This window comes from Cibotium barometz, chromosome 63 (assembly GCF_041138505.1).
Source record: "Cibotium barometz isolate CiBa-2024 chromosome 63, ASM4113850v1, whole genome shotgun sequence".
NCBI classification, from domain to species: domain Eukaryota; kingdom Viridiplantae; phylum Streptophyta; class Polypodiopsida; order Cyatheales; family Cibotiaceae; genus Cibotium; species Cibotium barometz.
Genome location: NC_141108.1, coordinates 18,413,057 through 18,434,681, shown reverse-complemented (window position 1 = coordinate 18,434,681; position 21,625 = coordinate 18,413,057). Strand labels below are relative to the sequence as shown.

The following is a 21,625-nucleotide window of genomic DNA, read 5'->3' as shown; positions in this document are numbered from 1 at the left end:
GATCCAACAGTACAAAGCAAAGCCTCTTTGGCAAGTTGATTGTGCACAGCCCCCAACCATGCAATGAGCCATGGAAGAATTTCTTGATTAGCCGTATCTATTTGTGGCTTCCCACCTGCAGGGGGGCACTTGGACTCCCAATATCAATGGATCTTCTCAGAGGCTCCTCTACAAGGCCTAGGACCCAATTTAGAGGATCGATTTGCCACAAGCCTCTTCCACACATGGGAATTCCTCTATTCAGCCTTGATTCAAGTTCCCCCCACCACTAGGGAACCCCTGCTTTTGCATCGCTTCTGGCTCAGTGGGTGCCCGGTCTCATTTTTCGTGGGGTCGCCTCTACAAGGGAGTAAACCAGACTTAAGGCACTTTGTGAGGTTTCTGTCGCATGCCAGAGCAGACTAAGCACTCTCGCCTCCACCATGAACCTCGAAACCCCCCCAAGACAACATTCCTTTATTTGATTACATTGCCCGCCTCGGCAGACAGATTTTACGGCAGCCCATCAATGGCATACATGCCACCTAACCATACTAGTAGGCCCAAGGTGTACCTTCCTCCCTCGTTGAGGACATCTAGCAACGGCTATGGAGCAACTTCTGACAATGAAAGGTGATGCTTCTTCTTTGGCTACTAGCCCACATGAGCCTAGTTGACAATTGCAATTGCTAGGCAACCGACCAGCCTGTTGACAACGGTACCTTTGGGATTTCCCTATGACCCAACAAGTATGGCAATGCATCCTCCGACTCTTCACATCTAATCCAAGCACCACCCCCGATCACATGGAGTGCAATCACTTTGTTAGCAGAGGCAACGCAAGATTTATTTTGAGGATGATGGAAGCACCTTAGCATTGGTTCTCACCCATCTCGACATCTCCATGGTTAGTTGCCACTACCTTGGTTGTTGAACCATGGGAGCCCAAGATGTGCACCAACCAACGATGCGAGCAACTTAACAGCTTAGCTTCCAATAAGACCGAGGAAGAGCAGGAAACCACAATGAGACCAAGGTAAGGCGCTGATCCTCCGCCACTAGATCAAAGCTCACCTGGTACTGAAAGAAGAAAATCTTCCTACGGCCAAGAGAAAGGGGACTGCTAGCCAACACCTGAGAAGTAGTTTCCGGAGAAAGGAAGTCCACCTAACATACTTCTGTAAGGAGTGAAATACGCAGCTACAAATCTAGCCAAGTTGTACCATAAGTCATTCCGGAAATCCCTTATGGAGAATTAAAAATGTCCAAGTAAACATCATGCAAGAACAAATAGCTCTTTTCCTGAGTAAAAACTTTGCAAACATTGGCTAGCTTCGAAAATCATACTTGTGTGTCTTGATGACGTGCTGGCAAACATGTAACACGAAGACCTGTAGGTTTTATGTGGCTATACATTACATAAATGCTCTTATCAGGGAACAATCAATTTCAGCACAAAAGAATCAGTAAGATCATAGATCTGACCGAAACAAAATTCTGTCATTACGCTACAAAGATTACAAATATTAACAAAAACACAATCAAGACAGAGAAAATTTTTAAGATGAGCCATCGATTGGATGAGACGCGATTCAAGTACTTCAACAAGGCTCCCTGAGCTCCTTCTACGTTGCTCAATGTGTCATCCATATTCTCATCAATCCTGTTAATTAATAAACAAAACTAGATCATGTCACTGTCCAGTTTGATTTTAACAAAGATCGTATTGCAAGTTGACTGTTGTAGGCACATCCCCCAAACTATCTTTGTCACATACCTGAGAGCTATTTCGCCCTGTTGAGCTACCATTGTGGCCAGCTGTGTAAAGATGCTGCCAAGTTCCAAGATGGTAGATTCAACATTTTGAAGAGCTTCTGCCCTGCTTTGCATGTAGCTGTCTTGTAAAGGAACCATCTGCTGCATAGATTGCTGCAAACTCGACATGGTCGTTGGACTATCCTCCTTTCTAACTGGCCTGCAAAATCACATGCAGGTTATTACCTGAAACTAAATAAGAGCTTAAACCTTACCATTGCTCAGACCTACAACTAGGTAAGACTTTACAACAGCAGACTGCCATCTTGACTTTGTAGAGGTCTGCACAGAGCAGAGTACAAATGAAGAATAAAGCCATGTCATTCCGACTAGGACAGACCAAAAAATGGGCAAGAAATGCCCTAGTAATGTATTAGGTATTACACAGCAGTACCATCTGCATATCTTTAAAAATTATGTATAGTTGCCTGCAGTCAAGTATCAATACTTTCAAAACCAATTCGACCTCCCATTTCCCACACAATAGGGGAGATGTTATTGCTAGACACTTGGAAATTTGAAGATGGGCACTTCAATTCTCTAAAATCTAAGGCTCCCAACAATCATCGTCTTACACGCAATTGCAATTTGAGAACCAATTGAAAAAAGCACTAGCTATTATGTTGAGGTAAGATTATTTGACACTCCTTTTTCATTCTTTTCCAACACGTTCTACTTTGCCCTTATATTCTTTACCTACACATTCTACTTTTTTCTCAAACAAATGTGCTCTAGGTTGTTCCATTCCTTGTACTTTACCTTTCCGTGTAGTTTACACACACACACACACAAACACATAAGCCTTCTAGAGGCTGTTCACACATAGGTAAGACCTTGATTCCCAACAATCCCCCTACTGTGTCAATTCTCATGCCAGTTTTCTAGTCAAGGATAAATCACATGACTATAAGTTTCACATGCCAGTGATGGGGTCCCTTACGAGTAGTACACACAGGATCAAGCCTCTGACACAATTGAAAGAAAGAACACACAACTGAACACAACACAATACACACTTTTTTTTTTGGGTGGACTTTAAAAAGCCCATTCATCAGCAATAAAGTTGGCCTCCTGTCTGGAAGGTGTGTGTACCCAAAAACAGGCAGCCCAAAAAGGGCCAACTTCTATGTTGGCCGACTTCTACGCTGGCCACTAAAACTCTCATATAAATATGAGGCCCTTCTCGTGTTCATCATCACCAACCTACGTGGACTGGGCGCATCCGCGTTTCTCTTCACATCAGCGTTCCATCGCTTGTGCCCTGGACGCCTCACATCTGCGTTTCATCGCAGGCAGGATATCTCGTGGACTGCACATCACAGTGTGCCTCGCCATCTCCTGCTGGTCAGCACACAAACGGCTCACATCGCTTGTCGCCACCTACAGCAGGTTCTCTTGCAGCGTTAACTGCTGCTGGTTTTGGCCACCTACAGCAGGTTCTCTTGCAGCGTTAACTGCTGCTGGTTTTCGCCGCCTACATCACGTTCTCTTGCAGCGTTAACTGCTGCTGGTTTTGGCCGTCTACATCAGCCTCACCACAGCCTTTTCGCCGCCTACATCAGGTTCTCCTACAGCGTTTTCTACTGCTGGACTGATCGTCTTCAGCGTTTGCCTTGGGCTGACATCAGTGTTTTTTCAGCAGCCTTACTTCAGGCTCACATCAGTCTTATATCAGGCTTATATCAGTGCTTTCATCAGGGTCACTCCAACTCTATTAACTGCGTTTTACGGGACAGCAGCTCTCTCTGCTTATTCGGAGTCTCACATAGAGCTCTTGTACTGGACTTCATCTTTTATATTCACATCACCATTGCGTGCTATGTGTTTTGCTCTGATCTTTCATATGTTTGGTCCTTTGGTCTCTTTTGCCCTCACATGGTATCAGAGCGATCGTGAGCAGAGGGATTGAAGACCTAGAAAGTACACACCATGGATCGTCTACCCTCGATTCCGGAGGATCACCGTTTCATACCAGATACTGGCTCCCCTTATTCCGATATAGATCACACAGAGGATGGAACTCCTCATTCACTGGAGAGCCCTGTTCGAGGTCTTTCATTGGGAGACGACCAGCCTACTTTTACCCATTCACCCTCTACACCCTTGGCATATGGTTTTTCTTCTCTGAGCTTATCAGCCGTTACTTCCAGAGGAGGATACATGCCCAAAGCCAGTGTGCCAGTATTGGACCCAGGTATTCAGCCTCAACCGGCGAGCTAATAGTCAGGTTGCTCACGCCGCACCTTCACAGTCAGTTTCTTTCACCACTCCTAAAGAGATGTCTGACTGGTCTTCCCTCACACCTCATCCTAGCCCCTCAGCCAATATTGTTCTAGTCACACTCAAGATTGATTCCAGCCACCACTCCACAAAAAGGAAGAAACGAAGGCCTAAACAAGGCCATCCGCAAGGAAAGGCCTCTGCCCTCATTCAGATTTGTCAGTTACCAGATAATCCCTCTGTGCCCATTACTGAGGCCCATCCAACTCTTCCCTGTGGTCATCCTATCACTTGGGTAGTTGACAGTGGCGCTACTCACTATATGGCACGTAATGCTGACATTTTCATTTCTCAGTGTCCCATTAAGGGAGAAGTTTGATGTGGCAACAACACAATGATGCCCACAAAATCCATTGGCACTGTCTTATTTGACACCAACACTGACCCCAACCAGGCTACCTTGGACAATGTCTATCTTGTCTCCACACAGAATGGAGTGATCGAGCGCAAGAACAGAACAGTCATGAATATGGCACGCTCCATGCTTTTTGTAGCTAAGCTGTCTGAACGTCTCTGGTCAGAATCAGCTACACTGCGATGTATCTTTTGAATCGTTCCCCCACGGCTGTTGTTCCCCACAGGACCCCATCTGAGGCTTTCTTTGGCGAAGAGCCAACCGTTTCCCACTTCCGTGTCTTTGGATGTCGAGCATATACTCACACTCCGAATGATACAAGGGGCAAGCTTGAGCCAAGGAGTGAGTTGCTCATTTTTGTGGGTTACTCTTCTGAATCAAAGGCTTACAAAGTTTTTGATCCACGATCAAACAAAGTTTTCGTTCGTCGAGACATTCTCTTTGATGAGCGAGACTTAACATCGCCTTCCGCTGCCCATACCAACTGAACAAGAATCTCAGACTGTGCCAAATGAACCCCATCAGCTACCTACAACTCCACCTCTTGAGGAGGCTTCCTCCTTTGATCAAACACCCTCGGACCCTTTACCACGTTGGTATCAACAAACCATGCGTGATTCTGGTATACTTCCCTTTGATATCCCTTTGGAAAGTCATCGTCGATCCACCAAATTCGCCCCTCGTGTGTTACGACCCTGTGTTTTTATCTGGACAATATGCAGGTGGGCACAGGGACATGGTGGACAGTGTGTTGGAGTTGATAAGGAAACCCATGTGTGGACAACCCCAAGTGTGAAGGGGACAAAAAGAATTATAGCATAAAGGTTTTATAACCTTTGATGATTTAAAATAATAAAGGATGCACTTTTTGGCTATTGCTTTTTGTTTTTGCTTTTTGGAGAAAAGCAGGCTGAGGCGCCTCCTTATTAAGGGGAAGGGTGGTGAAGTCGGTGTGGTGTGGGGCGCTTCTCCTTGGAAGGCTGGTCACCAGAGAGGACAGGCAAAACTGTAGCCATAGTTGTTTCTCGTACCGTACGGTACGATACCGTACGGTGCGAGTCCCCCCCCCCCCCCCCCCCAAAAAAAATCCTTGAAAAAAAAAATCCAAATGCTTTAAAAAAATATAGAAACCCTGCTTAACGAAGATCCCAAATGCTCGCAATACTTCGCAACTTTCATGTCCACTCAGTATTCCATATGGGGTTGTTGAGAGACGTAAAAAATCTGGCGAGGTAGACTGGTAGTATACACTTGATTGATAGGATGAGAGAATCTTGCTACATCACTTGGAGATCCCTGGTATAGGTAGGCTAGACAGTTAGATTCTCAAGTTATGTACGAGGGAGAAGATTTGGACATGGCCATTTTGATCTAGAGAGGAGTCCCTAAACCTATCACCCTAGATGCACTGCTCGTATTTCTGCAAGGACGGGCCCTTAGTCATAAACGCTACATTGGGAGACCTTTGGTATTGCATTACCCATCCAGGTTCTTTTTTGAAGACAATCGGGAGATCCAACTGGGAGAGACACATATCCATGTTCTCGTTCCTCAAGCACTATAGACTCCTCCCCTCCCAACCTTCCCTCACATTCAAGCTTGAAGCTCCATAGGTTGTAAGTGTAAAAAATAAAAACCGTATTTTATCGTACGGTATCCGAAAATCTCATATCATACTAAAAATTCTTGTACGGTATCGTATTTTCGTACCGTGACAACTATGACTACATCGCAGGGTTTTCTCTTGGTGAAAAGCAAGGCGGGCACAATAGGGCTGCTCGACTAGGCGCACAAGACTGCATGCTGAGTTCTATCTCTCACGCTCTTGTGAAGGGCGGAGCAGAAGCCAAGCGTACAGGCAACTGTTGGTTAACTCCTTGGGCACACAGTCGGGCTGTAGCATATGTGAACAAGTATGGCTGCAGGCGACCGACTAGGCGGCACAAGGCGGGCTGGCAGGACAGAAGGCGCCTCCCTTTCGGTGAAAAAGAGAGAGATAGCGAGCTTCTTCGAGTCCATGACAGGGGCGATTTCCCTCGGCCATTCTGCAACGAGGAGCACGTGAGCGCGCAAGGTCTGTAAGCAACCTGATCAAGAGAGTGGAAAATATAAGGACTCTTGTACATGAGAGAGTGAGGCGTGGCTCTTGGTGCAACCGCTGAGCAAGAAAAAGACATGTGAACTTCTTGTTGATGGCAAAAGAGCTGCTTGGCTTATGGAGCAGTTTGGAAACAGGAAGAAAGCATTGTATCTTGCAGAAAGTTTTCATCACGTGACAACTGAGCTATTTGGCTAAGAATGTGGGCATGAGGCTAAGCCTTCGGGGACACGTGGATGGGCTCATGGAAGAGACAGTCTGCGGTCCTGTTCGTGCTAGTGAGCACGGCATTTCTTCTCTTTGTCTTGAGTTCCTGTGTACCTGGCTAGTTTGAAGTACTCTCTTTCTGAGTTTGGAACCTGGGACACATCCAAGGTACACTTGCAAGAGAGCAAGGGAGCCATGAGAGGTGCCACCTAGCGAGTCTTGAGCCTTGAGTGTGTGCCAAGCCCTCGAGTACTTAACTTGAAGGATTTTGAAGACAAAGATCAAGGGTTAAGGCTTTGAGAAGGGCTCTTCATGAAGAAGACATGGGGCAAGGCTTGCTAAGCACTCATTTGGAAGACCTCGGTGAAACTACAAGGGATCCTGTTGGTGGAGGATTCTACAAGTTGTACTTTGTACTCAAATTTAATCAAGTAAAGAAATACCGCAAGGGGCGCCACTGCGATTTGGGGCCAATCGGTGTCCGTGTACTGTTTGCAGAAGCACTCTAGCTCCCCCTGTTTGTTTTCCTTTTCCAGATCCTCAAAGCTGTTGAAGTGTTTTGTGTGCGAGTGTTTGTTTCACCGCCCGTCAAGTTTTTGAAGATCGGTTTCATGGTTCCATTGCCGGGATATCGCCTTTCTCAAGGAGGCGAACCCGTGGTTGTCTCATGAGAGTCACATCAAAAGATTCTACATGTGGAAAGTGAAAAGGAAGTGCAGGAGGCAGTGTCTTTGCCCATATGAGGTGAAGAGCAAAAGCTGAGGATAAAGCGCAAGAGAAAAGACACAAAAAGTAGTTGGCTAGGAACAAGAAGCAGTTGAAGTGTTATGGTGCAAAACATGGGTTAAAGGCTTTGGCTTTTGACACTTTGTTACTGGTGGTATCTTCACGGAGGCTTCATGGGTTCGGAAGGCAGCTTCTTTCTACGTTTAGCAGTGGTGATCTACTATGCTTCATTGGGGACGTGTGCTTACCACTTGGGTGGAGTGCAAGCAGGTTTTGGGTGCCTGAGGATGTATCAGATGAGGCTCAGACGGAAGCGGAGGAACTTGATGAGGTTCTTATTCCCGAGCAGATACTGGCACACAAGGAAAGAAAAGTACGAGGTAAAGTTTCCCGTCGCTATCTTGTGAAGTTCAAGAACTATTCACCGATGGATGTGAAGTGGATGGAGGAGGGTGACTTAGCAAATTCACCTCAGGTATTGCAGCTTTATCTTGATGCCTTTGAGTTGGAGCCGACTCTTATTACGGCTCATTCAGGTTCAACAGAGCATGGGTCTGGAGTATTGCCTGATGCTCAAGAGGGGGGTAGCACCTCCACTCCCTTGTTACAGACGCGCTCAGTTGTCATCTAGGAGTTGCTTGGTGACATCTTTGTATTCACCCGAAGCTACTGAGATTGACAGTACATCTGCTTATGGGACTTCTATGAAATTGTGTACTAGTCACATGAAATGGTAAAGTTGGGTATGGTTCACAGTCGGCTACACCTTGAACTATAACTGCAACTATGAATAACTGTGTCTACATCTATGGGTAACAGAGATGGTTTTTGCCTTTGGAACTAAGGTATGACTGAAGAAGATTGGGACATTGATCTTTGTCATATGGTTCTAGTTGTTCTTGACCACCGAATCGGTCAATTGGATATTGAGATGATGCTATTTGTGGAGTTGGTCTCTTTTGGAATGGCACGGTTTGGTTGAGCTCAAAGTCTGCAACAACCTAAGCTAACACTTCGAGACTCTATGGAGGGCATAAGTCTTGCGAACAGTCCTAGAGTTAGTTTGGTTCATGGATATATGGATCGAACTCTATTTGTGCATGCATGCATACACTTTTTGAGGTAATATTGTATTCTAGTGCCATTGGATCCTGGTACCATTGAGAATACATTGGGTGATACTCTACATTGTGTCATGTGATGCATGTATATTGGTATGATACATCAAGTACTTTATTATGTTCATGGATGCACCACTGGGTGTGGCTGCTGCGGGATGGCCATGTGCAGAGTGAGTAAAGCATCAAGAGGGACATACGTGGGAAGTACTTCGTGGATGTATTGTTTGGATGCATTGAGTGCCTTCATATGCTCATGTTGTACCTTCAGTCGTGGGTCCTGTGTGGGATGTTCATGGGCGTAAGGTTGCAAGCAGCCCTGAGACTGTTATTTTCGAGTAGGTAGAGCATCTTGAGGAGCATATTGTTTGCGAATTCATATATGTGTCATGCATATGTTTGTCATACGTAGAATGATGCATGATTTTGTTTTTGGCTAACACAGGTTACGTGTTTCCACTTGGTTTTAGACTTTTGCTGCAGGTTCTGAAGGAACAAGCAAGAGTTGTTTGTCACTTTGACGTGACGGTGTGGCCATATTGTGAAGGATGATTGTTTCGTCACCCAAATGCACTTGAGGGCCATTGCTTTTGTCATACGGGGAGTCTCTGCTCATAAGATGCCTTACTGTGCCATTGAGTACAATTGAGGACGCTTGCTATTTTTGAAGAGGGAGGTATGTTACGACCGTGTGTTTTTATCTGGACAGTATGGAGGTGGGCACGGGGACATGGTGGACAGTGTGAATGGCATTGGTTTGGAGTTGATAAGGAAACCCATGTGTGGACAACCCCAAGTGTAAAAAGGACAAAAAGAATTATAGTATAGAGGTTTTATAACCTTTGATGATTTAAAATAATAAAGGATTTGCTTTTTGGCTATTGCTTTTAGTTTTTGCGTTTTGGAGAAAAGTGGGCTGAGGCGCCTCCTTATTAAGGGGAAGGGTGGTGAAGTCGGTGTGGTGTGGGGCGCTTCTCCTTGTAAGGCTGGTCGCCAGACAGCACCGGCAGAACTGCAGCGTAGGGTTTTCTCTTGGTGAAAAGCAAGGTGGGACACAAGAGAGCTGCTCGACTGGGCGCACAGGACTGCATGCTGAGTTCTATCTCTCACGCTCTTGTGAAGGGCGGGGCAGAAGACAGGCACACAGGCGACTGTTGGTTAACTCCTTGGGCACACAGTCGGGCTGCAGCATCTGTGAACAGGTATGGCTGCAGGAGACCAACTGGGCGGCAGAAGGCCGACTGGCAGGACAGAAGACGCCTCCCTTTTGGCGAAAAAGAGAGAGATAGCGAGCTTCTTAAGAGTCCATGACAGGTGGTTTTCCCTTGGCCATTCTGCAGCAAGGAGCATGTGACCGCACAAGGTCGGTGAGCAGCCTGATCAAGAGAGAGGGAAACTATAAGGACTCTTGTGCGTGAGAGGTTGAGGCGTGGCTCTTGGTGCAACCGCTGAGCAAGAAAAAGACATGTGAACTTCTTGTTGATGGCTGAGAGCTGCTTGGCTTATGGAACAGTTTGGAAACAGGAAGAAAGCATTGTATCTTGCAGAAAGTTTTCATCATGTGACAACTGAGCTATTTGGCTAAGAACGTGGCCATGCGGCTAAGCCTTCGGGGACACGTGGATGGGCTCATGGAAGAGACAGTCTGCAGTCCTGTTCGTGCTAGTGAGCGCGGCATTTCTTCTCTTTGTCTTGAGTTCCTGTGTACCTGGCTAGTTTGAAGTACTCTCTTTCTCAGTTTGGAACGTGGGACACATCCAAGGTACACTTGCAAGAGAGCAAGGGCGCCATGAGAGGTGCCGGCTAGCAAGTCTTGAGCCTTGAGTGTGTGCGAGGCCCTCGAGTACTTAACTTGAAGGCTTTTGAAGACAAAGATCAAGGGTTAAGGCTTTGAGAAGGGCTCTTGATGAGGAACAAATGGGGTAAGGCTTGCTAAGCACTCATTTGGAAGACCTGGGTGAAACTACAAGGGATCCTATTGGTGGAGGATTCTACAAGTTGTACTTTGTACTCAAATTTAATCAAGTAAAGAAATACCGCAAGGGGCGCCACTGTGATTTGGGGCCAATCCGTGTCCATGTACTGTTTACAGGAGCACTCTAGCTCCCCCTGTTTGTTTTCCTTTTCCAGATCTTCTTTAGTCATACCTTAGTTCCAAAGGCAAAAACCATCTCTGTTACCCATAGATGTAGATAGTGTTATTCATAGTTGCAGTTATCGTTCAAGGTGCGGCCGACTGTAAACCATACCCAACTTTACCATCTCATGTGACTAGTACACAATATCATAGAAGTCCCATAAGCAGATGTACTGTCAATCTCAGTAGCTTCGGGTGAATACAAAGATGTCACCAAGCGACTCCTAGATGACAACTGAGCGTGTTTGTAACAAGGGAGTGGAGGTGCTACCCCCCTCTTGAGCATCAGGCAATACTCCAAACCCATGCTCTGTTGAACCTGAATGAGCCGTAATAAGAGTCGGCTCCAACTCAAAGGCATCAAGATAATACCTGAGGTGAATTTGCTAAGTCACCCTCCTCCATCCACTTCACATCCATCGGTGAATAGTTCTTGAACTTCACAAGATAGCGACGGGAAACTTTACCTCGTACTTTTCTTTCCTTGTGTGCCAGTATCTGCTCGGGAATAAGAACCTCATCAAGTTCCTCCGCTTCCGTCTGAGCCTCATCTGATACATCCTCAGGCACCCAAAACCTGCTTGCACTCCACCCAAGTGGTAAGCACACGTCCCCAATGAAGCATAGTAGATCACCACTGCTAAACGTAGAAAGAAGCTGCCTTCCGAACCCATGAAGCCTCCGTGAAGATACCACCAGTAACAAAGTGTCAAAAGCCAAAGCCTTTAACCCATGTTTTGCACCATAACACTTCAACTGCTTCTTGTTCCTAGCCAACTACTTTTTGTGTCTTTTCTCTTGCGCTTTATCCTCAGCTTTTGCTCTTCACCTCATATTGACAATCTTGCACTGCCTCCTGCACTTCCTTTTCACTTTCCACATGTAGAATCTTTTGATGTGACTCTCATGAGACAACCACAGGCTCGCCTCCTTGAGAAAGTCGATAATATCCCGACAATGGAACCATGAAACTGACCTTCAAAAACTTGACGGGCGGTGAAACAAACACTCGCACACAAAACACTTCAACACCTTTGAGGATGGTCTCTTTTGGAATGGCATGGTTTGGTTGAGCTCAAAGTCTGCAACAACCTAAGCTAACACTTCGAGACTCTATGGAGGGCATAAGTCTTGCGAACAGTCCTAGAGTTAGTTTGGTTCATGGATATATGGATCGAACTCTATTTGTGCATGCATGCATACACTTTTTGAGGTAATATTGTATTCTAGTGCCATTGGATCCTGGTACCATTGAGAATACATTGGGTGATACTCTACATTGTGTCATGTGATGCATGTATATTGGTATGATACATCAAGTACTTTATTATGTTCATGGATGCACCACTGGGTGTGGCTGCTGCGGGATGGCCATGTGCAGAGTGAGTAAAGCATCAAGAGGGACATACGTGGGAAGTACTTCGTGGATGTATTGTTTGGATGCATTGAGTGCCTTCATATGCTCATGTTGTACCTTCAGTCGTGGGTCCTGTGTGGGATGTTCATGGGCGTAAGGTTGCAAGCAGCCCTGAGACTGTTATTTTCGAGTAGGTAGAGCATCTTGAGGAGCATATTGTTTGCGAATTCATATATGTGTCATGCATATGTTTGTCATACGTAGAATGATGCATGATTTTGTTTTTGGCTAACACAGGTTACGTGTTTCCACTTGGTTTTAGACTTTTGCTGCAGGTTCTGAAGGAACAAGCAAGAGTTGTTTGTCACTTTGACGTGACGGTGTGGCCATATTGTGAAGGATGATTGTTTCGTCACCCAAATGCACTTGAGGGCCATTGCTTTTGTCATACGGGGAGTCTCTGCTCATAAGATGCCTTACTGTGCCATTGAGTACAATCGAGGACGCTTGCTATTTTTGAAGAGGGGGGTATGTTACGACCGTGTGTTTTTATCTGGACAGTATGGAGGTGGGCACGGGGACATGGTGGACAGTGTGAATGGCATTGGTTTGGAGTTGATAAGGAAACCCATGTGTGCACAACCCCAAGTGTGAAGGGGACAAAAAGAATTATAGTATAAAGGTTTTATAACCTTTGATGATTTAAAATAATAAAGGATTCACTTTTTGGCTATTGCTTTCAGTTTTTGCTTTTTGGAGAAAAGTGGGCTGATGAAACCGGCCTCTGATAGAAAACCAGAGTGCGGTAAGAGCAATCACCCGTCCACTTGTAGTCTAGATGAGAAACAAAACATAGATTGGAGCTAGAGTGCCCAAATCTGAAAACACAGCGACACCTGTTGGCCCCAAAGCTTGGCACCCCTTGCGGTATTTCTTTATTCAATTAATAAAATGAATGGCTGAGTACAACACAAAGACCAGCCAAGAGTTTACACCTGTAAGTCCAATCTGACGGCCCACAAATCCTTCTCAGCACAGAGGATCTATGCACACAGATCTGCGTCTTCAAACAACACACTGTGCCTCCCTCTGATCAGCCAAGATCACTAAGCAGGCCAGCCATGGGCATACATCTAGCATAACTCAAGTGCATGATACATCTTCTCAGCTCAAACATACATGTGCTGTCCAATCTCTGTCTTAATCCCTTGTCAATCTGCCATACCCCTCCTCTCACAAGGGGCCAGATAACACATATCTGCAACAGACATCAAGCAGTAGAAAGAGAGATAGATGAACAGAAACAGAGCTTACCAAGTTCAGCTCGTGAAACAACACTGGAGGAAGCAACAGCACCAATCTGTGCTTGCAGGCACTTGTATCCACAATCCTGCTTCACACGTGTGCTTGTACTTGCCTGTATCCTCCTCCTGATGTCCACTCTTATGCTGTCCTTGAAAAATACAGATCTGAAAATCAGCACAGTACCCGTCTGTACCGCCTCGGGATACGTGCCAGGAGTTGTACTTGCATAAACAGCCTGCTGTCCACTCCTGTACCAACCTGAACCAGTGTATTCAGGTCTGTCCAGCCACCTGACAAGCACCACCTGCAGCTACAGCACTCAGAAAAGCGTGCGTCAGCCCTGTCCGTACACTGTACGGCTGTCGTACAGGGCTGTACGGGCTGTGTACTTGCTGGTACAGCCTGTACTGGCCTGTGCGCAGAGAATTCCAGCAGAGAAGAAGAACACTTGCAGCAGATTTCAACAGCAGCCTGTACTGCAGTCGTACAATGCTGTACGGACTGCACACGTGGGAAGTACAGCTGGTTATACAGAAGAAATCAGCAGCAAAAACTCAGAAAACAGCAGCCGCCTTGCTTCTATGCTTTTCCACGCTTCTCCCCATGCGCATGAAGGCTTCTCCACTTTTGCTACACGACTCCCCAAAAAGGGATGAGAGAGAGAGAAGAGAGAGAGAAAACTCCTCCCCAAATTAATCCCTAGGGCCCCAAACTTTAATAAGTTCCTAGGGCCACTAAGGCCTAGGGGCAAACTCCAATAAACATTAAAACTTAATGTTTCTAGTTCCCCCCTTCACACCTAGGGATGTCCACACATCTTAAACTCTGTCCGGGCACCCCCCATGTGAATCATAAAATATTCTGACTCTGCAACCACCATGCCCACACTTGTCCTGCTCCATTTTCACAGGGCCATGACATACCCCCCTCTTGAAAAATGGCAAGCGTCCTCGATTGCATTCTGGTGATGCATCAAAATATCCAAAGTGAAATATACAATATGGCAAGATCAGCGTCCCAATCTCTCTAAGCCATACACATGTATCAACATTCACTGCAAACCAATGGCATAGTAATAGTCCAAGTTGTATACCACTGTGAACCATACATATCCACAAAAATCTCATGTGACTAGTACACATATATCATAGAAGTCCCATAAACAGATGTACTGTCAGCCTCAGTACCTTCGGGTGAGAGAAAATCTGCACCAAGCGACCTCTAGATGTCATCTGAGCCTATCTGTATCAAGGGAGTGGAGGTGCTACCCCCCTCTTGAGCATCAGGTAATGCTCCAGACCCATGCTCTGCTGAACCTGAATGAGCCACAATAAGAGTCAGCTCTAACTCAAAGGCATCGAGATAAAGCTGCAAAACCTGAGGTGAATCTGTTAAGTCACCTTCCTCCATCCACTTCGCATCCATCGGTGAATAGTTCTTGAACTTCACAAGATAGCGACGGAAAACTTTACCTCGTACCTTCCTTTCTTTATGTGCCAGTATCTGCTCTGGAATCAGAACCTCATCAAGTTCCTCAACTTCCGGCTGAGCCTCATCTGATACATCCTCAGGCACATCCCCACGGAAAGGTCTAAGAAGACTCACGTGAAAAGCATTGTGAATCCTCCAGTGATCTGGTAACTTCACCAATCTTTTCCAAAACCTGAAAAGGCCCATAATATCGCATACTCAACTTAGGGAATAAGCGCTCTTTACCCTTCATCTTCTTGAGTCTAGCCTTTTCAAAGCGCAAAAGAACCCAATCACCCAATGCAAACTGTAAATCACGTCTGTGACGGTCTGCGGCTTTCTTTTGCTTCTGCTGAGTTTTGTGGAGGGCCAACTTAACTCTCCGATAAGCTTCATCCAAGCTCTCCACATACTGATCAGCCTCAAAGATCTTATCCTTTGTATGCAAAATGGGTGGTACCTTCTTCCCTCCTCCTACAATCTCAAAAGGCGCCTTGCCTGTCGAGCTATGTACTGTGTTGTTATATGCAAATTCCACCAAAGGAAGATATTTTTCCCATTGTTGCTTGTGCTCTAACACATAACACTTGAGAAGATCCAACACTGTAGAGTTAGCCTCTTCTGACTGACCATCTGTCTGTGGATGAAATGACGATGAAAACTTGAGAGTTGTACCCATGTTGTCAAACAACCCTCTCCAAAACAAACTCGTCATCCGTGGATCACGGTCACTAAAGATAGACATAGGCAAGCCATGATACTTGAAGATGTTCGCCATGAACAACTTCACCATATGATCCACTTTAATTGTCTTCCGCACGGGAATGAAATGTGCCTGCTTACTGAACCTGCATATGATAGTCCAGATGCCATCATTTCCCGTTTGTGTCCGTGGAAGATCAAATACAAAATCCATGGCAATGCTCTCCCAAGGTCTATCCGGAATAGGTAAAGGCTGTAATAACCCTGGTGTCTTCTGACGGTCAAACTTTACCTTCTGACATACGATGCATTGCCTCACAAAGGCATCAACATCTCTTCTCAAGGTTGGCCAATAAAAGAAAGTCTCCACTGCTTTGACCGTGGCGTCAATCCCTCTATGACCTGCATACGGTGGAGCATGACTTTCAATCATAACCTTGAGTCGCAATGGCCTGGTAATACACAGTCTGCCATGCATCAATAAAAACCCATCTCTGAGAGTGTAATGCTCATGCCGCTGACCCTCGGACATCTGATCATACAACCTTTCAAAATCCTCATCATGGGCATACTGCTCTTTCATTTCATCAAGCTCATGATGATAAGCAAGTGAAACTGCAGAGACCTGTGGCTTGCGTGACAAAGCATCTGCCACTACATTCTTTTTGCCTTCCACATGCACAATCTGGAAGTGAAACATTGACAAAAAGTTTGCCCAACGCATATGCTTCTCTGAAAGCTTAGTCTGCGTGAGGAAATAACGCAAGGTCTGATGATCTGTCTGTACAGTAAAATCAGCCCCAAGCAAGTAGTGTTTCCAAGTAGAAAGAGCGTGAATTACAACCAACATCTCTTTCTCATACACCTGTAAATACTTCTCGGCATCTTGCAAAACTCTACTCTCATAGGCTATCACATGTCCCTCTTGCATGAGAACTGCACCAATGCTACTTCCACATGCATCACACTGGACAACAAAAGCCTTTCGGAGGTCCGGTAACACCAATACTGGGTCCGAAGTAAGCTTTTCTTTGAGCTTTTTGAATGCTGTAATTTCCCGATCAGCCCATCTAAACGGAGTTGCTTTCTTCGTCAAAGCATGAAGAGGTGAAGCAATTTCAGCAAAGTGCCGTATGTAACGCCTGTAATAGGAACACAATCCTAGAAAGCTGCGTACATCATGCACAGTCCTCAAAGCTGGCCAATTAAGTATTGCTTCCACCTTTGCTGGATCCATACGGACTCCATGACCAGACACAATATGCCCCAAGAAATGTATCTCCTGCAAGAAAAACTCACTCTTCTTGCCATTAACCACCAATCTATGGTTTCTGAGTTCTGCAAACATAATGGCCAAATGCCTTCTATGCTCTTCCTCAGTTCGTGAATGCACAATCATATCATCAAAGAATGTGCCCACAAACTCTCTATGAGGCCTGAAAATCCTGTCCATCATTCTGTTAAATGTGGCAGGCGCATTTGTCAAACCAAAGGGCATAACCAAGAACTCATACAACCCAAATGTGGTTCGGAATGCTGTCTTATGCACATCCTCGGGTCTAATGCGTATCTGATGATACCCGCTTTTCAAGTCAATACGACTAAAAACTGTGGAGCCCTGTAAGCGGTCCAAGATGTCATCGATCCTCGGTATGGGGAATCGATTCTTGATGGTATTCTTGTTCAGCCCCCTGTAATCAATACACATGCGCCAAGAACCATCCTTCTGCACTAAGAGCACAGGTGAGCAAAAGGGTGATGAGCTAGGCTGAATCAACCCCTTATTTAGAAGCTCCTGCACCTGACACATAATCTCTTCCTGTTGGGCTGCACTAACACGGTACGGCGGTCTATTCGGTGGAGTACTACCAGGAATCAGATCTATGGCATGATCTTCTGGCCTCTCAGGAGGTAATTCTCCTGGCAATGACTCGGAAAAACAGTCTTGAAACCCACTTAAGAAATCAGCCCTGTCCTTATCTAACATTGACAAATTAGACTTAGACTCATCATCCTGTGCATCCTTTACATAAATCAAGTACGCGGAAAGATGCTTTTTCATTACTGATGAAATCGCCGAAGCGGATACAATAGGAACAGATTCCCCTTTGAGTTTTACATCCAATACATGCTCTTTCCCTCTATGAGTCAGAGTAATTTTCCTATTGTAAGTATCCACCACCGCATGTACCCTGTGGCACCATGGCATCCCCAACAAAACATCACAACCATCCAAAGGCATGATGAAGAACTCCTCGCTGTCCACATATCCCTGCAAATGAAGCCGAAGCTTCCCAATAATAGGAGTAACGGGTTCTGCATACCCTGGACAAGCCATATTTGCCTCATGTAACGGCCCCATCTCCTCTGCGCGAATCCCCAATCGGCCAGCCAAATCTGGTGAAATGAAGTTGGCTCTAGCACCTGTGTCAAAGAAGATCAAAGCATTCTGATCTCTCACTTTGCCCCATGCCCTGCACAACTCTGTAGCTTCACCACCTAGCTGCTCCCCCACAAGATCAGGAACTAAGCCTGCAGAAGGCTTTGGTTTCTTTGGCTTGGGCTCTCCTTTATTGTCAGGGTCCTTTTTGGACGTTCTTTTGGGACAATTGAATGACATATGCCCCTCTTCAGTACAGTAAAAACACTTTTGAGCATCTCTCAAAGCCTGTCTTTCCTCAGAAGTCCTTTTGGGCATTGGCAACTTCTTATACTTTGTCTCTGTAGACCCTTTAGCATCACGAGAAGCATGCCCAAATTTTTCAGCTTTCTTGCTCAATTTCTTACTGCCCTTAAATCCAGATGAACCACCTGTGAGTAACGCATTAGCTGTCATAGCATTTTCAATCATCTGTGACATGTTCGTTACTCGTATTTATACAGTAATCTCTTACCTCCAAGGGCAGCCCACAACAATATTTCTCAACCTGCTCAGATAATGGCACGGCACGATAAGAAGTCACTGGGAGTAGAGCTTCCCAAAACTTCTTGTTATAATCCTCCAAACTATCACACTTTGAAGCATCCAGCTTGTGCCATGCTGTCATAACATCCACCTCAAATGTAGATGTGAGCCATACGGAAGAGAAAACCTGTTTGAATTGGACCCATGTGGTGGGTGCTATGCCCTGCAAAAGAAGAGTAGACCACCACTGCAAAGCATTGCCCTTGAGAAAAGTGGCAGCTTTCCTCACCTTAGAGGACTCTGTGTAATTCCCACCAGAAAAAGCAGCATCAAACTGCTGTAAAAAGGTAAGTGCCTTCAATTTATCCTTGGCCCCACTGAAAGTGTCAAACTTCACTGCAGCTCCCCCTTCCTTGTAATCCTTCGCCTTTCCCATAGGCGTTAGATTATCATATGGAAGTGGTTTCGTGAGATTGCTGCCCCCAACATTCATACCCATCATTGGGTCAACATTTCCCATTCCCATGCCAGGCATACCATACATTCCAGCCATGTTTCCATACATTCCATTATGCATACCTGGCTGCATGCCACCAAACATATTGCCTTGCATCCCAGGTTGCATGCCTGCAAACATATTTCCAGCCATACCGGACTGCATACCACCATACATATTCCCTTGCATGCCAGGCTGAAAATTGGCTCCAAAAGGCCCATACATACCCATGCCTCCCTGAGGATAACCCCCAGTCATGGATTGGAACACCGAGCCACCACCAAAATAACCTGGATGCATATTCTGCTGAGGAATAGGTGGCTGTCCATAGAAGGAACTCTGAGAGTTTGCTCCATAAGCATGCTGCATATTCGGAAACTGGCCAAAAGATGGTTCCTGTGGGATGGCACCACTATGACCCTGAGGAAGATTCTTCGAACGAACCTTCTTCTTCTTTTTCTGGGGCTCTGTGCGGGGCTCTGTGCGAGATCTCAAAAATTCAGCAAATCTCTCGCTCTGAGTGAGCTGCATAAAAGTATCCACAACACTAGCCAAGCGATCTTTGAACCGAGCATCATCATCCTCTTTACCATGCACATCTTCTCGCTGTGTTACATCCTCATAAGGCTCAACATCTGCAGCCTGTTCTCCTGCAAAAATATCCTCAGATACATCTCTTTCAGGAGAAGTCTCTTGCTCTTCTTCTTCATGATAGAAGTACTCTTCTTCTGTATCAGACATGTTTGCTGAATTTTCAGCGATGGCTTTCTTCAAAGCAACCACGAGCTCACCCCCTTCAGAAAGTTGATGATTGGTCCCGGGGACGGAACCTTGAAACCGGCCTCTGATAGAAAACCAGAGTGCGGTAAGAGCAATCACCCGTCCACTTGTAGTCTAGATGAGAAACAAAACATAGATTGGAGCTAGAGTGCCCAAATCTGAAAACACAGCGACACCTGTTGGCCCCAAAGCCTGGCGCCCCTTGCGGTATTTCTTTATTCAATTAATAAAATGAATGGCTGAGTACAACACAAAGACCAGCCAAGAGTTTACACCTGTAAGTCCAATCTGACGGCCCACAAATCCTTCTCAGCACAGAGGATCTATGCACACAGATCTGTGTCTTCAAACAACACACTGTGCCTCCCTCTGATCAGCCAAGATCACTAAGCAGGCCAGCCATGGGCATACATCTGGCATAACTCAAGTGCATGATACATCTTCTCAGCTCAAACATACATGTGCTGTCCAATCTCTGTCTTAATCCCTTGTCAATCTGCCATACCCCTCCTGTCACAAGGGGCCAGATAACACATATCTGCAACAGACATCAAGCAGTAGAAAGAGAGATAGATGAACAGAAACAGAGCTTACCAAGTTCAGCTCGTGAAACAACACTGGAGGAAGCAACAGCACCAATCTGTGCTTGCAGGCACTTGTATCCACAATCCTGCTTCACACGTGTGCTTGTACTTGCCTGTATCCTCCTGATGTCCACTCTTATGCTGTCCTTGAAAAATACAGATCTGAAAATCAGCACAGTACCCGTCTGTACCGCCTCGGGATACGTGCCAGGAGTTGTACTTGCATAAACAGCCTGCTGTCCACTCCTGTACCAACCTGAACCTGTGTATTCAGGTCTGTCCAGCCACCTGACAAGCACCGCCTGCAGCTACAGCACTCAGAAAAGCGTGCGTCAGCCCTGTCCGTACACTGTACGGCTGTCGTACAGGGCTGTACGGGCTGTGTACTTGCTGGTACAGCCTGTACTGGCCTGTGCGCAGAGAATTCCAGCAGAGAAGAAGAACACTTGCAGCAGATTTCAACAGCAGCCTGTACTGCAGTCGTACAGTGCTGTACGGACTGCACACGTGGGAAGTACAGCTGGTTATACAGAAGAAATCAGCAGCAAAAACTCAGAAAACAGCAGCCGCCTTGCTTCTATGCTTTTCCACGCTTCTCCCCATGCGCATGAAGGCTTCTCCACTTTTGCTACACGACTCCCCAAAAAGGGAAGAGAGAGAGAGAAGAGAGAGAAAACTCCTCCCCAAATTAATCCCTAGGGCCCCAAACTTTAATAAGTTCCTAGGGCCACTAAGGCCTAGGGGCAAACTCCAATAAACATTAAAACTTAATGTTTCTAGTTCCCCCCTTCACACCTAGGGATGTCCACACATCTTAAACTCTGTCCGGGCACCCCCCATGTGAATCATAAAATATTCTGACTCTGCAACCACCATGCCCACACTTGTCCTGCTCCATTTTCACAGGGCCATGACAGCTGAGGCGCCTCCTTATTAAGGGGAAGGGTGGTGAAGTCGGTGTGGTGTGGGGTGCTTCTCCTTGGAAGGCTGGTCGCCAGACAGCACAGGCAGAACTGCAGCACAGGGTTTTCTCTTGGTGAAAAGCAAGGTGGGCACAAGAGGGCTGCTCGACTGGGCGCACAGGACTGCATGCTGAGTTCTATCTCTCACGCTCTTGTGAAGGGCGGGGCAGAAGACAGGCACACAGGCGACTGTTGGTTAACTCCTTGGGCACACAGTCGGGCTGCAGCATCTGTGAACAGGTATGGCTACAGGAGACCAGCTGGGCAGCAGAAGGCGGACTGGCAGGACAGAAGTCGCCTCCCTTTTGGTGAAAAAGAGAGAGATAGCGAGCTTCTTCGAGTCCATGAC

At 46.1% G+C, this 21,625-nt stretch overlaps 1 protein-coding gene across 2 annotated transcripts in view; it reads right to left on the bottom strand.

Moving 5' to 3' along the window:
* Nucleotides 1-1,257: 1,257 nt before the first annotated feature.
* Nucleotides 1,258-21,625, bottom strand: part of LOC147603792 (syntaxin-32-like) — an 84,250-nt gene continuing 63,882 nt past the window's right edge. For both annotated transcript variants that reach the window (XM_086795817.1, XM_086795818.1), the window contains 2 exons: nt 1,757-1,954; nt 1,258-1,642 (listed from right to left, as the gene is read on the bottom strand). In XM_086795817.1, the coding sequence (XP_086651943.1) occupies nt 1,483-1,642; nt 1,757-1,954 (358 nt within the window). In that variant the 3' untranslated portion in view covers nt 1,258-1,482. The remainder of the gene's footprint in view (nt 1,643-1,756; nt 1,955-21,625) is intronic.